The 22,602-nt window shown below is 36.4% G+C and overlaps 1 protein-coding gene across 7 annotated transcripts in view; it reads left to right on the top strand.

Annotated features, from left to right (window-relative positions):
* The window catches only part of STRN3 (striatin 3), a 112,682-nt gene that overhangs the window by 32,421 nt on the left and 57,659 nt on the right, over positions 1 to 22,602 (top strand). For 3 of the 7 annotated variants that reach the window (XR_013385948.1, XM_077908913.1, XM_077908915.1), the window contains exon 2: positions 19,393 to 19,476. The exons of 3 other annotated variants lie outside the window; for them this stretch is intronic. Coding sequence is in view for 3 of the 4 variants with exons in the window: in XM_077908913.1 (XP_077765039.1) it covers positions 19,393 to 19,476 (84 nt within the window). In the remaining variant the exon portion in view is untranslated. Of the gene's footprint in view, positions 1 to 3,470; positions 3,498 to 19,392; positions 19,477 to 22,602 lie in introns of those variants that run through there. One more of the 7 variants, XM_077908919.1, reaches the window with a different exon arrangement.

Raw genomic sequence — 22,602 nt, 5'->3', positions numbered from 1 at the left:
GAAACAGTAAGGGATAGAGGTATACAGGGATTTGGAACAGTTTATACTTTTTTTTTTAAGATTTTATTTATTCATGAGAGACAGAGAGAGAGAGAGAGAGGCAGAGACACAGAGGAGAAGCAGGCTCCATGCAGGAAGCCTGATGTGGAACTCGATCCCGGGACTCCAGGATTACGCCTTGGGCCGAAGGCAGGTGCCAAACTGTTGAGCCACCCAGGGATCCCCACAGTTTGTACTTTTTGAAAGGAGAGTTAGGTCTCATTGAGAAGATGACATTTGAGCAAAGATGTAGTAAAGGAGTTAGTTACGTGGTGGAAGAACTCATTGCCGTTGCAACCAGTTAGTATAAAGTCCCTAAGAAAAGTAGGTGCTAGATGTGTTCAGAAACTAGTAAGGGTGACCAGTGTGGTTGAGGTGGTGTGAAGTGTAGGGGAGAGTGGTGGGAAAGGAGGTCTGATATGTAGAGAAAAAAAAAAAAAAAAAAAAAAGGACCAGACTACTAAGACTCCCTTGACCATTGTAAGGACTCAGGCCTTTTTTTTTTTTTTTTTTTTTTTTGAGTGAGATGGGCAGCCATTGCAGTTTTGAATGGAAGAGTGACACAGTCTGCAAGAATACCTGGCAGCTGAGTTGAAAACAGGGTGTGTCTAAGTATGTATATAGATCCTCAGTAGTTAGACAAGTACGTTGCGCATGCTAAGTATACTATAAGCTCTATATTTCTCTCTAGCCAGGGATGAAAAGTTGGATTTTAATACTCCTTTGTTTTGAAGCCTAAATGTGGAGTAGGAAGACAAATTGGGAGAAAAACATTATATTTTTATCAATGTAAGAAGAGAGAAGATAAATGAACATTTAGAGGGAATGTTTAGATTGATAGCAATATTCTTAATTTTAAAATGTTTTAATTGTGGGGAGACTGTGGAAAAGCCTAGAAAAGAAATTGAAACTCACTTATCTCACCACCCAGAGATAACCATATTGTTATTTTGGTGTTAGGATATGTATATGATAAGTGATATTTTTGTATAAATACATAAATTCTCACAAAGATGAGTGGCGTTTTTATATATTTTCCCTAGATTTGAAATACAACATCCACTTAGTGATTTTAAATATACAATTTGGTGAATTTTTACAAATTTATATACCAATGTAACTACCACTCAAGATGGAGTCAAGATGGAGAATATTACCAGAGCCCCAGAGGTTTCTATTTTGTTTTTACTTTATCAACATTCCCAACCATAAGTAACTTCTATTTTGACTTTCATCATCACAAATTAATTTTGCCTGTTTCACACTTTAACATTGCAATTTTACAGTAAGTACTCTTTGGTGTCTAGATCTTTTTTTTCCTAAGCATTATATTTTCTATTCCTATGTTCCTTTTTTCACTTAAAATTCTCCATGCTATTAAGATTTGTCTCCCTTAAGAGACAGTAACCACCTAATAGAGTTTTTAAATCTGTAAAAATATGTTGATGAGACATTTGAGAAAATAGGGATATGGATTAGCTATTTTTTGTTAAAGATTTATGTATGTATGTATGTATGAGACTGAGGGAGACGGTGGAGGGGCAGAGGGAGAGAATCTTAAGCAGACTTCTTGCTGAGTGTGGAGCCCAGTATCAGGGCCCTGGGATCATGACCTGAGCCGAAATTGAGAGTCAGATGCTTAATCAGCTGAGCCACCCACGTGCCCCTGGATTGGCTATTTGACAATAAAAAAGAATTGTTAATTTTATTAGGTATGGTAATGGCATTTTGTTCATATGAGATAACCTTATTTGTTACCAAAGTACACAAAAGTACTTATGAGTGAGGTAAGATAGTAAGATATCTGGAAATTGCTTTAAAATATATCACCGGGGGAGGGAGATGGGGAAAATGTAGAGAGGAGGTGAGATGAAAGGAGATATTTAAATTTGATACTCGTTGGAAGCTAGGTAAATGGATACCTGGGACGTGTGTATATGTTAGAAAACATAAGGGCACATAAAACTGTGCCTCAGTGGCACAGTTGGTTAAGTGTCCAACTCTTGGTTTCAGCTCAGGTCATGAGATCAAGGCTTATATTGTGCTCCATACTCAGTGCCCAGTCTGCTTAAGACTCTCTCCCTCTCCCTCTGCCCCTCCCCCTTGCTTTTTCTCTTTCTCAAATCTTAAAAAAGAAAACATAACATAAAATTTAAAGTTTATATTTATAGTTCAGTGCTGTTGTGTATTCACATTGCTGTGCAGCCAACATCCAGAACCTTTTTCATCTTGTAAAACAAATTTTGCATGTTAAACAATAGCATCCCATCTACCCTTCCCCTTAGCCCCTGACAACAACTCTTCTACTTTATGTTTCTATAAATTTGGGTATAGTGACTTCATATAAGTGAAATCATAACAATATTTGTCTTTTTATGACTGGATTATTTCACTTAGTACAATGTTCTCATGATGTATTAATGTTGTAGCATATGTTAGAATTACCCCCCCACCCCCCAGATTTTATTTATTCGTGAGAGACACAGAGCAAGAGACACAGGCAGAGCCACCTGGAGAAGCAGGCTCGCTCCATGCAGGGATGTGGGACTTGATCCTGGTTCTCCAGGATCATGCCCTGGGCTGAAGGCGGTGCTAAACCGCTGCGCCACCTGGGCTGCCCAATTTCCTTCCTTTCTAAGGCTGAAATTCCTTTGTATGCATATACCAAAGTTTATTCATCTATTATAGATGCTTGAGTTGCTTTCACTTATTGGGTGTTGTGAATAGTGCTGCTCTGAATATGGGTGCATAAATAGCTCTTCGAGATCCTGCTTTCAGTATATATTTAGTGAATGTATTTGGCAAAACTAAGAGTAAATAACTAAAAATATGTTGTGGTACTAGCAAAAATATGCATAACTTATTAAATGTAGGAATTGGCAAAAACAGCATAGAAAAATTAATGGCGGGCAGCCCCAGTGGCTCAGTGATTTAGCGCCACCTTTGGTCTGGGGTGTGATCCTGGAGACCCCAGGATCGAGTCCCGCATCGGGCTCCCTGCATGTAGCCTGCTTCTCCCTCTCCCTGTGTCTCTGCCTCTCTCTCTCTCTGTCTTATGAATAAATAAAATCTTAAAAAAAAAAATTAATGGCTAGAGCAGCTTTGGGGATTTGAGAAATACTACACAGAGTAAACTATGTGGGGAGTTTGTGTGAGAGAGAACAAAATATGAGAGTATTAAAATTCAGCATCTTTCTCCCTTTGTCTTAAACATTTGTTAACAAATTCAAATTAATTAGCACAGTTCACTCTTGAAAAAAATTGCTATCTTTGATTTAGTAGTGGAGCTATGTATCTCAGTTACATTAAAGTACGTGTAAGCCAGAGTGAATGGTACTTTTTTCCGTTTATTTCTTAGACTCAGAGAAACATTAATTTATTCAACACATATTTAGCTGGTACTGTGCATTGTACAGAATGGAAAATGCAATTTACAAGATGCTAGGATGGTGTTGGAGGTATGTAACAAAGTGGCCTATGTTTTCAAGGAATTTATTTTCTGCATAATATGGAAAGTAAAAGAAATATAGGAATAATGATATTAGGTAAGAGTTTATTAACCTTTTAGATTAGGAACTCATTTTATTTGCAAATATATCATGTATAGCTGTTACTTTAATTTTCAGATTCCTTGTAAATGCTTGGGTACTTGAAGGTGTTTGAGCCAAATGCACATTATTTCTGAGCAAATCCTGAGACTGCTGCTATAAGGAAAAACTTATCTCTGTGTATCTCCTCTGCTATCAATGGTTTATTAGTATAGTTGGTTCTTGAACCATGCAGGGGCTAGGAGATGCTGACCCTTGTACAGTTGAAAATCCTCATTTAACTTTTGATGCGCCCAAAACTTAACTACTGATAACCTGTTGAAGAGAAGGAAGCCTATGGATAGCATAGTTAACACACATTTTGTATGTTGTGTGTATTATATACCATACTGTATTGTTAAGTAAGCTTAGAGAAAAGAAAATGTTAAAGAAAATCATAAAGAGGGCAACCCTGGTGGCTTAGCGGTTTAGCGCCGCTTGCAGCCTGGGGTGTGATCCTGGAGACCTGGGATCGAGTCCCACATCGGGCTCCCTGCATGGAGCCTGCTTCTCCCTCTGCCTGTGTCTCTGCCTCTCTCTTCTCTCTCTCTCTCTGTGTCTCTATGAATAAATAAATAAAATGTTAAAAAAATTATAAGGAAAAGAAAATGCATTTAACAATATTGTATTATATTTATCAAAATCTGTATGAGGGGGACTGGACTCATGCGACTCAAACCATTGTGGATCAACTGTATTTCACTTCAGACATCAAATGTGGGGGTTTTCTAAACCTTCAGCAATTCTGTGACAGTAGCTCGGTGTCCTGCAGTTTAACTCAATTCTAACAGTATCTACCCAGTGATAGCATCAGATCCCACAGATTTAAGGGCTCAGTCCTACAAGATACACTCTCCTCACCTCCCCTGTCCCTTCAGGTGCTAATTGCCAGTGCAGGTTCTCATCTGTGCTTCTGACCCACCAGCTATAAAGGGGTTCTGACTGTCTTGCCCATACCAAGAACTGTGTTCGCAAGTAGGTCAAATTAGAGACATCCTATTTTGTAAAATTTTTATGAAGTAATAGTGTCTACATGAGCTCTTAATAAAGAGAATTTCCAAAAAAGTATTATTCTTCTCAAAAAAAAATTCTTCTCTTCATTGATTTCCTTAAGGCTATTTAAATATATGTTAGGGATTATGTTCCGTTTTTTTTCTCTTGGAAATTTAAAAATTAAGGTTAAATAATTATGTTGGTTCGATTTAGCACTATTGCAGTAGATGTCGATATAGACACCTAGAACTCATTCTTTCAGCTTATTCATGCTCAGTTTTTACTTTTTAAAAAATATTTTATTTATTTTAGAGATAGTGTGCAAGTGAGGGGAAGAGCAAAGGGAGAAGGACAAGCAGGGAGTCTGGTGTGGGGCTCCATCTCAAAACTCTTAACATCATGACCTGAGCCAAAATCAATAGATGCTTAACTGACTGAGCCACCCAGACACCCCTCATGCTTATTTTATTTTATTTTAAAGATTTTATTTATTTATTTGACAGAAAGAGAGAAAGCACAGGTGTAGGCAGAATGGCAGGCAGAGGGAGAGGAAGAAACAGGCTGTCTCTGAGCAGAGAGCCTGACATGGGGCTCGATCCCAGGATCCTGGGATCATGACCTGAGCCAAAGGCAGATGCCCAACTGACTGAGCCACCCAGGCACTTCCATGCTCAGTTCAGATGTCTTAAGTATTTTCTTAATTTTGATCGTTAATGTACTGAATTAACATAGACTAGATAAACAAAATTCCTGGAATCACAAACACATTTAACAAAGTGAATTCTTTTATGTATGTGAAAAACCTCTCAGCATTTTTTTTAAAGTAATGTTATTTATCATAGATGAAATAAATACTTCCAGGTTTGAGATTTAGCTAGAAATTGTACATAGGTCATTTTCATATTTTACAGTTGAGAAAACTGAGAAACTGTAGTTAAGACTTCATTTATTCAGCAACAAATATTTATTGAGTTTTTACTTGTACCATGTACTGTCCTGGGTAATAGGAATACATCAGTGAACAAGAGAAATATTCATAATTTTGTGGAGCTTACATTTTAGTGGCAAAACAGGGACACTCGATTTTGTTTACTATTTTAATTTTCTTAGTATGAAATTAGACTGGCAGATATTTTGTGTCCTGCTTGCTAGTTTAAATAGTTTTGTCAAAAATAAAAAATAAAAAAAATAGTTTTGTCATGTCTTCCTGGAGCCTAAATTTTTGAAGAGTTCTTTCCTAATACTGAGGCGAAGTTACTGATGTCTGCTTTGGATTTAGGAGGGGACCTGGTAGCAGCATGAGATTGTCAACCTTGCCATTATCTCTCAACCTGATTTTCTCTCCGCACTCTGTTGAGCAGCTTTATAGTGTGTATTTTGGTGATCAGGAGAAGCTACTCTAGAGTGAGACTGCTTAGATTCAAATCTTACTATCTCCACTGCTATTATTAGGATGTTGGTCAAGTTTATATACCTCTTTATATACCCCATTTGTCTTTTCTGTAAAGTGGGGAAAATAATATCAATTCAGGATCATTGTGAGGAGTAAATGAGTTCATACCCTTAAATACTTAAAACTGGCACATAGCATATTTAACAAATACTTGTGATGGTTAATATTTTTTCTTTTCATTTTCATTTTCTTTCAAGTCCCAAATCAAAAGGTTTTTGTTAACCAGTTGATGGCAGAAACCTTATCTGAAGTAGTACAAAGCTATTTATAGTCTTTATCCCACTTACTGAAAAGTCATATACTTTGTTTTATTTGTTTGATTTTGTTACTGCCACAGTTAGCGTTGGATGAGGTGTTACATAATACCTGGTATATACACTTCACTAATAAATTCCAGAACACAACTGGCCTGAACGGTTTTTGTAAAGGAATGTAGACATCTTCTAGTGAAACCATTAGCTAAGTGTCTTTTTTTTTTTTCACAATAGTATCTCAAAATTCATAATGATTTTAAATAGTTTACCTGATTAGTAATTGCCTAATTAAGGACTAAAAAAAGCACTTTGAGTTTTAAGAAAGAAAGTAATAAATTCCCCTGGCTGCTGTTCTTGAAAACTTGCGTGTAAGATTTTTATTATTCATAATGTTTTTATTTTTACTATAAAATTTGAATAGCTCCTGGGAGTTAAAAAAAAGTTTCAAGAAACATACCAGTTTTGAGAGCATAAGTTTGTCCTCCAATAACAAGAAATTTTTAAGTGCTATAAAAACCATTTTGTTATTTTATCATAATATAGTAATGTTTCATTTAGTTTGGGTAATCATTATTGGCTCTACTGAGGAATCTTGTCAGCAGAAAAACAAAAGCTCAAAGTCTCTTATATATAGAAGCCTTTTCCACTTAGTGACTTTTTAAAAAATTTATACCTGGCCATATCTGAAAAAGAATTTCATTCTCTTTTCAAAGATAAGTAAATAACAAAATATGTTAGGAGTAATGGAGTTAATTTATTCTTAGCTTAGATATAATTTAGATTCCTAACTTGATACAAAATAGAATGGTTTAGGGAAGAGGGAAGCTTGTTGCCAGTACTTCAAGTATAGATAACAAGCTTGACCAAGAGTCAAGAAAACTTTTAAAACGTTGGTAGAATGTTTTAAGTGTAGTATTTTGATAGAAGTGACTCTGTGCTGCTGAAGGGGTGTGTCAGTCTATTACTACACAGATTCTGAATGAGTACTATACTACCATATTACTTTTTTTTTTCTTAAAGATTTTATTTATTTATCCATGAGAGACAGAGAGAGAGAGAGACACAGCAGAGGAAGAAGCAGGCTCCATGCAGGGAGCCCAACGTGGGACTCGATCCCGGGTCTCCAGGATCACACCTTGCTTGGGCTGAAGGCGAGGCTAAACCGCTGAGCCACCTGGGCAGCCCCCATATTACTCTTTAGCTGTATTTTGGAGTATTTCTGAACTTAAAATTTATAACAGATTTAGAAAACAGTTATGGTGTTAGTAAACCTATTTTGAGAGAGAGTCCATTAAAATGGCTTGCAGTTTTCTACTTAAAAGGGGATATACTTCGGCTTATGGAAAATGAGTTTACCTGGAGCTTAATGTTTTCAAATACCAGGTAAACGAGAACTTACTAGAATAGGAGTTGATAGTTGAAAATCTTTTATGCTTTAAACCAGCTATTACCATGAAAAATGACATTGAGATTTTAGAGGATGGAGTGGTATTTTTATTAACTTTTGTTTTAGTCTCTGATAGATAAAAACAAAATATAGATTTTATTTGCCTCTGAAAATCTTAGTAATTTTTAGTATTTCTCTTTTCTCTGGAATTCTTTTATATATATATATATATATATATATATATATATATATATATAATATTGGAAATATTTTTTTGAAAGATTTTATTTGAGAGAGAGAGTGCACGTCTGCATGATGGGGATAGCAGCAGAGAGAGAAGGAGAAGTAAACTCCTCGCTGAGCCAGGGAGCCCAGCTCAGGGCTTGATCCCATGATCCCTGGGACTGAGAGGGATCACGACCTGACTGAGCTACCCCAGGTGCTCCTGTAAAGTTATTTATGTGAGAAGCTTTCTAAGCTATTATAAGCAGGCTTTTTGTTTATTCTTGAAAGGATAGTATGCCGTATGAGTGCACCTTGTTCAGTGGGGAACTGCTTTTGTATCACTAGATTATGTAAAGCTTTCTGTGTAGTGCCTCACCATATTGAATTAGAGGCCAGGTATGTCAGTTTTAATATCTAAGCGCCTTAATGATTCTGATAATTAGGTTTTGAAACCTCTGTATTAAATGAATTATTTTGTATTTCATTTTATATAAAATGTCAGTGGGTCAGATGAGTCTTTCTACTTTTATCTTAAATTATTTGGAGCTGGCTGAACCTTCTATTTTAGTGCTTGGAATAGAACCACTTTTATCATTTCAGTTGGCCATTAGGGGAGAGGTCACTAACACTTGTTGTGAGTGTGGTCTCAACCCTTGTTGAGAGGCTTGATTGTTTATTTGATGCAAGAAGGTATTTCTTTTTATTTTTTATTTCTTTGAAGATTTTATTTATTTGAGAGAGACAGAGATACTGACAGAGATAGTAAGAGAGCACAAGTGGGTAGAAGAGGGAGAAGTAGGCTCCCCACTGAGCAGAAGCAGGCTTCCTACTGAGCAGGGAGTCCAGCATGGGGGCTCCATCCCAGGACCCAGGGTTCTTGACCCGAGCTGAAGGCAGCCACTCAACCACCCAGATGCCCCCCAAAAGTTGTTTTTATTAAAGCCCAGGGACAGGACCCGTGGGCAGAAAGAGCTGCTGAGAGCCTGCTATTTTAAATAGTGGTGTCATCAATTTATTAATAGTTGCTATAACCTGATTTTGTCTAATTTGCTTCTATACATAAAGTATTTAACACTTGTTTGTTAATTCCACAGGATGTTAAAGTTTGCTTCTTAATGGTTTTATAGTTTCTAAATATATTACCAGTTTTACAAAACGTTCCAAAGAATGTTTGAAATCATTAAGCAAAACTGACCTGTCTCTAGTGTTTGCATTTAAATTTTGTTTAAAGTAAGAAAATTATTACAGTAAAACAGATTTCGTTATGTAATTTATTTGTTTTAAGCAAGATACTCTTACTTTAGAAAAATTGGAAACTAGTAGTTGTGAAATTACTTAAGGCTGTTAATAGCTCAGTGTTGAATGTTTTGCTCTGGTGACCTCTAGTGGTCTTGAAGTTTAAAAGTAATCTGTCAATATGGAGTAATTGTTTTTTTTAGACTCATGCTGTAATCACATGCTGATTGTTGAATATGTTGAAATCAGGTGTTAAATAAAATATGGTCCAAATGAGCATCTCTACCTATATTTAAAGGAAGAAAAATTCTCTCAAAATACAACAGTAGATTTTGTTACTCCCAATTAACTGACATTAGATATGGAAACAAATTTATAAGGTTTATTTCTGCCTGTACAATATATTTATATTAATGAATTTCAACTTAGTCGTTACAGTTATAATCTTGAAGTCAAATAATTAAAAATATTAAAATTAGTTGACTTGGGCAAAAAAAAAATTGTGGTTTTTTATTTTTATTTTTTTAGAGAGCAGGTGAATGGGGGAGGTGGGAAGGAGAAAAGGAGATGGAGAGAGATTCTTAAGTAGTCTCCATGCCCAGCACCAAACCTGATCCAGGGCTTGATCTCATAACCCTGAAGTCATGACTTGAGCAAAAATCAAGAGCCAGGTGCTTAACCAACTGCCATACAGACAACCCGAAAATTTGTGGGTTTTTAAAAAGTACTTCCTTTATTGACAGTACTACACACTCCATGGTAGACCCTTTCCTCTTAACTAAAGGACCTAGGTCATCGACCTCATTTTCACAATAAAAATGTACTTTTTAAATCTGTTGAAAGTGAGATTAATTTTTAAACATTGATATAAAACATTTTAAAATTATGAAAATAATTTCCATGCAGGAAAGTCTATAAAATATCACTACACAGTTTAGCCAATTATTACAAAGAGAACAACCATGACATCACTCTTGGACAGGTCAGGAAGAAAATAGAGCCTTGCTAGTACTTTTTTTTTTTTTTTTTTTTTAAGATTTTTATTTATTTATTCATGAGAGACACAGAGAGAGAGAGAGAGAGGCAGAGACACAGGCAGAGGGAGAAGCAGGCTCCATGCACCAGGAGCCCGACGTGGGACTCGATCCCGGGTCTCCAGGATCATGCCCTGGGCCAAAGGCAGGCACCAAACCGCTGCGCCACCCAGGGATCCCGAGCCTTGCTAGTACTGCAGGAGCTTTACCACCTGAGCCTTCCAGATTACTTCTTCCTTCCCTCATGTGGCTAACTACTCTTGTTTTTGTGTATTCATTTTCTTGGTTTTCTTTATATGTTACCAAGTATGAATTGCTCAAATATATTCGTTTAGTTGTCTGATAGTGAACTTTATGTAAATGGAATCATACAGGATGTTGTCTTTTGTGTCTTGCCTTTTCCTTCAACATTATATTGGTTTATCTGTATTATGTGTGGCTGTAGTTTGTTCATATCCTTTGCTCTGTAGTATTTCACTGTACTAAGATGCCACAATTTATCTCTGATGGGTATTTAGATTGTTTGCAGTCTTTGGCTGTTATAAAAATGGTTCTGGGAATATTTTACATGTCTCATAGTACATAAATAGGCACGTGTATTTCTTTTGGGTCTATATCTGGGAATTTTGGGCTTAATACATTTATATCTTCAACTTAAGTATAATGTAGAACTTTTACAAAGAGGCTATACCAGTTTATGGTCCCATAAGTCATTTATGGGAATTTCTGTTGATCTGTACTTCCTCAAAAATTGTATTGTCAGATTTCAGAAATCTTAGCCAATCTCATACTGTTACTTTACCAATACTTTATTGGTATTTTTCATTTGTATTCCTTTGAATATAGATGAGGTTGAGAACTGTTTCATATCTTGATTGGCCATTTGGTATCTTGTGACCTGGGATTGTCAGTCTTTCCATCATGTTGTCTTTTTTATTATGTGATGTGTCTTTTGGGGGAATGGATATGAATTCTATGTTGTGATACTTATGTTGTGAGCCACCCGGGTACCCCTCCTCCTTTCCCTTTTAATCACCATTCTACTTTCAGTTACAATCAATTTCACTACTTTTACATACCTCATAGAAGTGAAATTGTACATATGTGTCTTAAGGTGACCACCTCATTTGACACTGAATGTCTTGATGGTTCATTTATGTAGCATGTGGCAGTATTTCTTTCTGTTTTAAGGCCAGATAATACTCCTTAGTATGTATATGCCACATTTTGTTTATCCATTCATTAGCTGATGGACAGTTATGTTGTTTCCACCTCTTGGTGTTTTGTATAGGGCTGCTCTGAATATGGGTATGCAAATATCTCTTCAAGACCTGACTTTCAGTTCTTTTGGATATGTATACTCAAAAGTGGAATTGCTAGATCATATGTGATAAGTTTTATTTTCACTATTTCAAGGAACCTTCACAGTATTTCATGAGCATAATGGTTGTATCATAATCCAATCAGCAGTGCACAAGAATTCCAATTTCTCCACATCCTCACTAATACTTGTTGATGAATATTTTGAATAATTTTAAATTTACAAAAAAATTGAGCCTATAGTATAGAGCTACTGTATATGTCGTGCCCCCACCTTGCAAAACATTTTTCCTCTATTACTAATATCTTGCATTAGAGTGGTAGGTACATTTGCTATAATTAAGGAACCAATTTTGATATGTTATTAAATGAAGTCTGTAATCGACTTTAATGTTTTGCGTTTCAATGAAAGTGTAATGTTACAGATTCACCTTACAGTATCCTGCAGGACAGTTTCATCACCCGTAAAAATTTCCTATGCTTCACCTATAATTCATCTTACCCCATATCCCTGAACACTTGATGACCACTGATCTTTTTGCTGTGTTGATAGTTGTGCCTTTTCTATAATTCCATAGTTGGAAATTATTGCAGTATGCAGCCTCTTCAGACTGGCTGCTTTCACTTTATGAAATATGCATTTGAACTTCCTCCATGTCTCTACATGACTTGATAGCTCATGTCTTTTTATTGATCAATACTATTCCCTTGTATGAATGTGCCATAGCGTATCCATTCACCTATTGAAGGATGTCTTGGTTGACTTCAAGTTTGGGCAGTTAAGAACAAAGTAGCTTTAAACATTCTTGTGTAGATTTTTGTGTGGACAAAGGTTTTCAGCTAATTATAGAAGGTACCAAAGGAACATGATTGTTGGATCTTAGTTCATTTAGTTTGTAAGTGGCTGTACCATTTTGTATTCTCATCAGTAATGAATGAGAGTTTGTGTTGCTTCACATACTTGCCTGTGTTTTGGATTTCAGCCATTCTAATGGATGTGTTGTGGTGTCTCGTTATTGTAATTTGTATATTCCCGATGACGGTGATGTGGAGTATCTTTTCAGATGCTTATTTGCCTTCTTCTTTGTTGACATGTCTGTTCAGATCTTTTGCCCTTTTAAAATTTTGGATGTTAATAAGAGTTGTTTTAAGAATTCTTTGTGTGTGGGCAGGATGTTGCCTGGGTAGCTCAGTTGGTTGGGCATCTGCCTTCAGCTCAGTCATCCCAGGGTTCTATGATCCATCCCTGCATTGGCTTTCTGCTCTGTGAGGGACTGCTTCTCTCTCTCTTTTTCTGCCTGCCATTTTTTCTGCTTGTGCTTATGTGTGCACGCTCTCTCTCTCTCTGTCAAATGGCTAAATCTTTTTTTTTTTTTTTAAGATTTTGTTTATTCATGAGATACAGAGAGAGAGAGAGAGAGGCACAGAGACATAGGCAGAGGAAGAAGCAGGCTCCATTCAGGGAGCCCAATGTGGGACTGAATCCTGGGACCCCAGGATCATGCCCTGAGCCAAAGGCAGATGCTCAGCCGCTGAGCCACCCAGGCATCCCTCAAATCTTTAAAAAAAGATTTTTTAAATCTTTAAAAAAATTCTTGTAGTACTCTTTCATCAGATATGTGTTTTTGAATAGCAGTCCTTAATCAGATACATGTTTTTACAAATATTTTCTCCCAGTTTGGGGTACTATCTTTTCATTCTCTTAATGTCTTTTGCAGAGCAGAAGTGTTTTCAATTTTAATGAAGTCCAGTTTTTTTTTTCAAGGATCATCCTTTTGGTTTTTGTATTTATTTGTTATTTTTTAAGATTTCATTTATTTGTTCATGAAGCGCGCGCGCACACACACACACACACACACACAGGCAGAGACATAGGCAGAGGGAGAAGCAGGCTCCATGCAGGAAGCCCAATGAAGGACTTGATCCCTGGGATTCCAGGATCAGGCCCTGAGCCAAAAGCTTAATGGCTTAACTGTTGAGCCACCCAGGCATCCCTGGTTTTTGTATTTAAAAACTCATCAACTATGAACCTCGATTTTCTCCCATTGTCTTCTAAAAGCTTTATAGTTGTGTATTATATGTTTAGATAGTAAATTATGTATGTGTGTATTTATATGTATATACATGTTCACATAATCAGCGTATATGTGCATATCTTTCTGTATATATAGGTAGACTAAGTCTTGAAGTCTGGTATTGGTAGTCTTCCAACTTGTCCTGCCGAAGTGTGCTTGTTATTTTTGGTCTTTCGCTTTTCTATATAAAGCTTGGAATAATTTTATCAGTATCCACAAACTAACTTGCTGGAATTTTTGTAGGGCTTTCATTGAATATACAGATGAAGTTGGGAAGATTTGACATCTCAAAATGCTGAGTCTTCCTATCCATGTACATGGAATATCTCTCCATTTATTCAGATCTTTGATGTCTTTAATCAGGATTTTTTGTAGTTTTCCTCTTGTACATTCCTGTGCATCTTTTTGTGGATTGATAGCCTCCTTGTCATCATTGTCTTCTTCATCATTTTATTTATTCATGAGAGACAGAGACAGAGGCAGAGACCTAGGCAGAGGAAGAAGCAGGAAGCCTGATGCAGGACTTGATCTCAGGACCCTGGGATCCTGACCTGAGAGGAAGGCACACTCAACCACTGAGCCACACAGGTGCCCCACTTCTTTTCTTCTTTTGGTACTAATATGAATGGTATTTATTGTTTTCAGTTTCAAATTCCTGTTGTTCATTGCTGGTATATGGGAAAGCAGTTAAGTTTTGTATATTTAGCTTATATCCTGCAACCTTGCTATAATTACTTATTAGATCTTTTTTTTTTTTTTTTTTTTTGCTTGGTGTGTTTTGTTTCTTCTTTAGAGCTTTCTACATAGACCTTGTCACCTTCCTTCCAAATAGTCTTCTTCCTTCTCAATCTATATACTTAAATTTTTTTTTTATAGAATGCTTTGTGAATATGTGTGTTATCCTTGCCCAAGGGTAGTATTATATTAATCTGTTCTGTATTGTTCCAACAAGAATGTTCTTTTTTTACCTATTGCAATAGCTAGGACTTTGATTATGATGCTGAATAGGAGTGGTAAGAGGGGACATCCTTTCATTATTCCTGATCTTAGGAGGGAAAACATCTAGTTAATTACTATTAAATAGGATATTTAGCTGTAGGTTTTGGTACATTGTTGTCAAGTTGTGTAGAAGTTCTTCCTATCCCTAGTATCCTGAGAGTTTTTGTCTTAAATAGGTAATTGATTTTGTCAAATGCTGTTTGTGCTTATATTATTATTGTCATTGATTTTTCTTATTGGGCCTGTTTGGCCAATTAATGATAGGATATATTAGTAAATAGTCAAATGTTGAATTAGCTTTGCATACCTGAAATAAATTGTTATATAGTTCTTTGTGTATATTGTTGGATTCAGTTTGCTAATACAATATTGAGGGATTTTGCATCTTTGTTCATGAGAGAAATATTAGTTTTCCTTTCTTGGGATGTCTATCTGGATTTGGTATTAGAGTGATTCTGGCTTCATCCTGTGAGTTAATAAGCAAGTGCACCTTCTGATTCTGTATCCTAGTTGCAAATGTAGACAACTGGTATCATTTCTTCCTTAAATGTTCAGTAGAATTCATCAGTGAATCCATTTGGGTGGGCCTGGTGCCTTCTGGTTTGGAATGTTATTAATTATTTATTCAATTTCTGAAGTAGATACATACTATTCAGATGATCTGTTTTCTCCTGTGTGAATTTTGATAGATTGTGTTTCAAGGAACTGGTCCATTTCATCTGAGTTACCAAGTTTGTGGGCATAGAGTTAATAATATTCCTTTCTTTTCTTTCCTTTTTTTTTTTGTAAGATTTACTTATTTATTTTAGAGGAAGCACACATGGGGGGGGCATAGAAGGAGAGGGAAAGAGAGAATCTTAAGCAGACTCCCCACTGAGCATGGAGCCCTGATAAAGGGCTCAATATCACCACCCTGAGATCATGACCTGAACTGAAATTAAGTGTCAGGTGCCTAACCAACTGAGTCACCCAGGTGCCCCTATTTATCTTTTGAAGAAATTTGGGTTGCTTCAAGGTTTTAGCTATTAATAGTGTTTCTGTTAACATGGGTCTATAAATTTCTCTTCAAGACCATGCTTTTCATTTCTTTTCAGTATACGCCCAGAAGTGGAATTACTGGGTAATATGATAATTTCTTTAAAGATTTATTTATTTATTTTTAGAGAAAGCGTGCATGCACAGGAGCATGCATGGGTGAGGGGTGAGGGGCAGAGGGAGAGAGACTCCAAAGCAGACTCTGCACTGAGTTAGAGCCTGACTCTACTTGGCCTTACGTGTGCTGAAGATACATATTTGGCCAGTAAGCACATGAAAATGATGCCTTACATCACTATTATTACGGAAGCCCCGCCTCCTATGAGATACTACATCTCATTAGGATAGCTACTATTAAAAACCGTAATAACACCAGTAACAAAAAGTGTCAGGATTTGAAGAAACTGGAAGTCTTATGTAAATTATCAGTAAAATGGTAGAGCCACTGTGGAAGATAATGTGGTTCCTCCAAAAATTAAAAATAGATTTACCATATTACCCAGCTACCTGGAAGGCAGAATTGGTTGAGTGGCGGACTCTTGTCTTTCAGCTGAGGTTGTGATCTCAGAGTTGGGGTTATCAAACTGCATGCTGAGCTGATTAAGATTCTCTCTCTCTCCCTCTGTTTTTCCTCCCTCTCAAAAGAAAAAGAAAAGAAAAGCTGTTGGTTTTGTGTGACTCTATCCCAGTAGTTTGCCTTTAAATTAGATATACACCTTTAAATTAGGCGAAGTACTGGGATAGAGTACTGGGATAGAGTCACACAAAACCAACAGCTTTTCTTTTCTTTTTCTTTTGAGAGGGAGGAAAAACAGAGGGAGAGAGAGAGAATCTTAATCAGCTCAGCATGCAGTTTGATAACCCCAACTCTGGCATCTTTTGGGTTTTCTACATATAAGATCATATTATCTGTGAACAGATTAATTTTACTTCTTTACTAATTTGCATTCCTTTATTTTTCTTATCTCATACTCTGGCCAGGACTTACAGTTCTAGATTATACAGGAGTGTTGAAATGGCATCCTTCCCTTGTTCTGGTTTTATTTTATTTTATTTTTATATATATATTTAAGTAGGCTCCATGCTAAGCGTAGAGCCCAAATACTGGGCTTTAATTCACAACCCTGATATCAAGACCCGAGTTGAGACCAATAGTCAGATGCTTCCTGACTGAGCCACTCAGGTACCAGGCATATCCCTCCTCCCTCATTCTGGTTTTAGAGGGAAAGCTTTCAGCCTTAAACTATGGAGCATGATGTTTGTTATGGGCTTTTCATATATGGCTTTCTTAATATGTTGAGATAGTTTTATTTATTCCTAGTTTGTTGAGTGTTTTTTGTTTTTGTTTTGTCACAGAAGGGTGTTAAATTTTGTCAAATTCTTTTTCTGCATCAGAAACTGAAATGGTTTTGCAGTTCTTCCCCTTTATTCTGTTAATAAGGTGCATTATATCGATTGTTTTTCTTGTGTTGAACCATCCTTGCATTCAAGGAATAAATCTCACTTGGTCTTGATGTACAATCTTTGTAATATGCTGCTGAATTTGATGTATTAGTATTATGTTGGGATCCCCGGGTGGCGCAGCGGTTTAGCGCCTGCCTTTGGCCCAGGGCGCGATCCTGGAGACCCAGGATCGAATCCCATGTCAGGCTCCCGGTGCATGAAGCCTGCTTCTCCCTCTGCCTGTGTCTCTGCCTCTCTCTCTCACTGTGTGCCTATCATAAATAAATAAAAATTTAAAAAAAAAAGTATTATGTTGAAGGTTTTTACCTAAGTGTTTATAAAAGATACTGCTCTGTAGTTTTCTTACAGAGTTTGTATCTGGCTTTGGTATGAAGCATTGCTGGCCTTGATGAGCAAAAGTTTCCTCTAGAATTTTTGGAAATGTTTTAAAAAGATTTATGTTAATTCTTTAAATGTTTGGCAGGATTCACTAGTAAAGCTATCATATCCAGGGTTTTTCTTTGTATGAGGAATTTTTTTGTTCTGTTTTTTCCAAAATGCTTGCAAGCAGGGGGAGGGGCTGAGAGAGAAGGAGAGAAGTGGATTGCTTTTGAGTGGGGAGCTGCACAAAACAGAGCTCAGTCTCATGACCCTGAGATCATGACCTGAGCTGAAATCAAGAGTTGGGACACTTAACTGACTAAGCCACCCAGATACACTGTATGAGGGATTTTTGATTACTGAGTCAATCTCTTTGAAATTTACAGATTTTTTCTGATTTTCTTTCTTCATTCAGTCTTGTTTGTGTTTTTGTATTATCCAATTTGTTAGTGTTCAGTTGTTCATAGTACTCTTCCAATCCTTTTTATTTCTGTAGAATTGGTTGTAATGCCTCCACTTTCATTTCTGATTTTGATAATTAAGGTCTTTTTTTCTTAGTGGATCAGCTAACATTTTGTCAATTTCGTGGCTTCTTTTGATGAACCAAGTTTTGGTTCTATTTTATTGTTGTTTTGTTTCTGCTTTAATCTTTATTATTTCTTTTCCTCTGCTAGCTTTAGGTTTAGTTTATTCTTTTTCTTGTTCCTTAAATAGTAAAGTTAGGTTGTTAATTTGAGGTTTTTTGTGTTTTTCAATATAAGCATTGATAGCTGTACATTTTCCCCTCAGCACTGCTTTTGCTGCATCCAGTAGGTTTTGGTATGCTATGTTTTCATATTTATTCCTAAGTGTGTTCTAATTTTTCTTGTGATTTTGTTCCATTAGTTGCTTAAGAGTGTGTTCAATTTCCACTAATTTTTGAGTTTTCTGGTGTTCTGTTACTGGTTTTTTTGTTGTGTTGAGAGAAAATTTTTTTAATAATATTCATTGTTTTAAATCTATTGAGACTTAATTTGTGGTGAACATACGGTCCATCCTGGAGAATACCCCATGTATATTTGAGAAGAATATGTATTCTGTTGTTGGGTAGAGTGTTTTGTATATGTCTGTTAGATCTAGTTTGTTTAATGTGTTGAGATTCTTGTTTCCTTGTCTTCTGTCTGATTCTTCTGTCATTGAAAGTGGGATATTGAAGTCTGCAGTATTGCTGTGAAACTATTTCCCCCTTCAGTTTTTGCTTCATATATTTTGATCTTATTAAGTACACGAATATTTATAATTGTTTTATCTTTCTTTATTGAACATTTTATTAATATATATAATATATAATATCCTTTGTCTTGTGCAATCTTTTTTTATTTAAAGTCTTTTTTGGGGATGCCTGGGTGGCTCAGCGGTTAAGCGTCTTCCTTCGGCTCAGGGCGTGATCCTGGAGTCCTAGGATTGAGTCCCACATCGGGCTCCCACATCAGGCTCCCTGCATGGAGCCTGCTCTTTCTGCCTATGTCTCTGCCTCTCTCTCTCTCTCTCTCTTTCTCTTTCTCTTTCTCTTTCTCTTTCTCTCTCTGTGTGTCTCATGAATAAATAATAAAATCTTTAAAAAAATAAAATCTTTTGTTTGGGGTCCTTGGGTAGCTCAGTTGATTAAGGTCTACCTTGGACTTATGGCCTGATCCCAGAATCCTGGAATCAAACCTCACATCAGGCTCCCTGCTCACCTGGAAGTCTGCCTCTCCCCCAGCTCATACACTTTTTCATTCTCTCAAATAAATAAAAATCTAAAAAAAGAAAAAAACAAACAAACAAAAAAACCCCTTATTTTTGTCTGATAATCATATAGGAGGTTTACAAACTTTAATATAGTAAATGTATTAGGCTTTGTCATATTGGGTCTGTGTTTCATATTCTTTTGTTTATTGTTTTTTTTTAAGCCATTTTTCTCTCTGGGATTTCCCAAAACAAGCCTGATGCAGGTTGCTAATCCTTGCTGTGCCTTGAACAGAACCGTTAAAATGGTAATGAATTTATTCATCCTTTTCTCTTTTTTTTTTAAAGATTTATTTATTCATGAGAGACGCATGCAGAGAGAGAGAGAGGCAGAGACATAGGCTGAGGGAAAAGGAGGCTCCCTGCAAGGAGCCCTATGTGGGACTCCATCCCAGGACTCTGGGATCACGCCCTGAGCCAAAGGCAGACACTCAACTGCTGAGTCACCCAGTCGTCCCTATTCATCCTTTTCTTTATGGTTAATGCTTTGTCTTGTTCAAGAATTCTTTCCTTAATCTGAGATTTTGAAGATCTGTATTAGATCCTAAAAGCATTATTGTTCTGCCTTCATATTTAGATCTATAATCCTACAACTGATCAGGCAGAAGTTTTATTTCAGCTCCCTTTCCCCTTGTGTTTACCCTGTATACTAAACACAGTTTGTGAAACAGCCATTCTTTCCTCAGTGTTCTAAACTGTTTTCATAAACCGTGTGACCTCATATACATTAATTTGTTTCTGGGTTTTTAAAAATCTGTCTATCCCTGCACCAATCACTGTTTTAATTTCTCTAGTTTTATAAACCATCTTAATGTCTGGTAGAGCAGGTTCTACCACTTCCTCCTTGGTGATTATCTCACTCTTTTTTTTTTTTTCTTAAGATTTTATTTATTTATTCATGAGAGACACAGAGAGACAGAGAGAGGCAGAGACACAGGCAGAGAGGGAGTAGCAGGCTCCATGCAGGGAACCTGACGTGGGACTCATACCGGTTCCCCAGGATCAGGCCCCGGGCTGAAGGCAGTGCTTAACCGCTGAGCCACCTGGGCTACCCTGTCTTACTCTTTCTAGGAAATTTGAATTTCTTTGTAAATTTTCGAATCATTTTGTCAAGTTCACTCACACATACACGTTCTGAAAGTTTGGAATTACTTTAACTCAGTTTGCATGAAAATTATTTTTTATGAGTGCTAGTCCATTCAGGTTGTCGTTTTTGTACAGGTTGCGGTTTTTCATGGAGAGATCTTGCACAATTTGTTGGTTTATGCCTAGATACTTTTGTTTTTTTTAAGCCATTGTAAGTATGTTTTTTGGGTTTTTTTTTTTTTCAGTTACTTTTTTAGTGTTTATTTGATGAGATGATGCTACTAACAGTACATTGCAGTATGACCTGTAAAAATAGCTCAGAACTCATTGTCAATGAACCTTTATTAAATACTGTCTCTTATTTAATTGGTCTTTTTTATTTATCAGTATCAGATACAACCTTTTAAGTCAGAGTATCTATAGATACTCTGAGTAAGTACAGATACTTAGTGATGTGAGGTCATAAGGTCATGTCCAGTAGTCCTGTCATGTCTGTTATTTGCTTTTTACCCTCATCTCCACATAGTTTGGGTTAGGACATGTCCTTTTAAAGGTATTTTCTTAATGAATTCTCACCTTTCTTTGTCCTTTGTGAATTATCTTCCTTCAACTCCTGTTCAAAAGCTGCTGTGGATTTCTTGCCCTTTTTTTTTTTTTTTTTTAAATATAGTTTGTGTTTGTTTCATGTACGAAATTCTGTATGGATGGATAGTTTTTGATATGAAAATGCCAAGGCAGGGGCACCTGGGTGGCTTAGTCAGTTAAGCATCTGCCTTCAGCTAAAGTCATGGTCTCACTGGGATTGAGCCCTCTATTGGGCTCCCTGCTTCTCCCTCTCCTCCCTGCTCCTCCTATCTCTTTTTATCTCTGTTTCTTTCAAGTAAATTAATAAGTAAAATATCTGAAAATTCCAAGGCAAGAAGTCAAAATGAATTTTCACAATAGTGTAAGGTTCTGATGCCTGCTTCGGTAGCATGTGGACAACAGTTTAAGACTCAAGTAGGAAACATTACCACTATTCAGGTGTTGTTGGTTTTTGTTTTTGTTTTTTACACTCCTTATGACTTTCACTTAGTTTTAGTGCCTTTCTCTTTGGAAGATCACTGATTACTGCTTTTTTTATTTAAAAAAGATTTTTATTATTCATGAGAGACCAGAGAGACAGACAGAGACACAGGCCGAGGGAGAAGCAGGCTCCATTCAGGGAGTCCGATGTGGGACTTGATCCTGGGTCTCCAGGATCACGCCCTAGGCTAAAGGTGGCACTAAACCGCTGAGCCACCCAGGCTGCCCTGATTACTACTTTTTAAAGAGAATAAAATGATCTTTCATCTTTTTCCACTGCTAATTGTAGAATGCTTATAAGATCTGGCAATTGGAGTCACATAATGCTTTTATAGTATGTCATTCATTTTTCTTTTCTTTTTTTTGTAAGTCAGTACAAGGATGGTTTTATGTCTGTAAATTAATAAACATGATACATACCCCTTAACATAATGAAGGATAAAACCATATCATCTTAGTAGATACAGAAAAAAGCATTTGACAAAATTCAACATGCTTTCATGATAAAAACTCAACAAAGTGTGTTTAGAGGCAACATACCTCAACATGATAAAGGTAATATATGATAAGACCACAGCTAATATCATATTCAAGGCTAAAAGCTTTTTCCTTAAGGTCAGAAACAAGACAAGGGTGTTCACTTGTCACTTTATTATCCAATATAGAACTGAAAGTCCTACACATAGCAATCAGGCCAGAGGTTGGGGGAAAAGACTTCCAAACCGGTAAGGGAAGAAGTAAAATTACCACTATTTGCAGATGGCATGATACTGATAGAAAGTCCTAGCCTCTACAAAGAACTGTTAGAACTAATAAATTCAGTAAAGCCACAGGATACAAAATTAATATATAGAATTCTGTTTAATTTCTCTAAGCTAATAACCAAGTAGTAGAAAGAGAAATTAAGAAAACAAACTATTTACAATTGCACTACAAAGAATGAAGTACTTTGGTATAAATTTAACCAGGGAGGTGAGAGACCTGTATTTTGAAAACTAGAAATGATGAAAGAAATTGAAGAGGACACAAACAAATGGGAAGTTCTACATGTTATGGATTGGAAGAATTAATATTGACAGAGTGCCCATACTACTCAAAACAGTGTACAAATTTGGTGCAATCTCTTTTAAAATACCAGTAGTGTATTCAATGGAACTAGAACACAAACAATCTTAAAATTTTTGTGGACCCACAAAAGACCCCAAATGGTCAGAGCAGCTTCT

This window comes from Canis aureus, chromosome 9 (genome assembly GCF_053574225.1).
Source record: "Canis aureus isolate CA01 chromosome 9, VMU_Caureus_v.1.0, whole genome shotgun sequence".
Lineage (NCBI taxonomy): Eukaryota > Metazoa > Chordata > Mammalia > Carnivora > Canidae > Canis > Canis aureus.
This window is presented reverse-complemented; position numbering and strand designations above follow the sequence as displayed.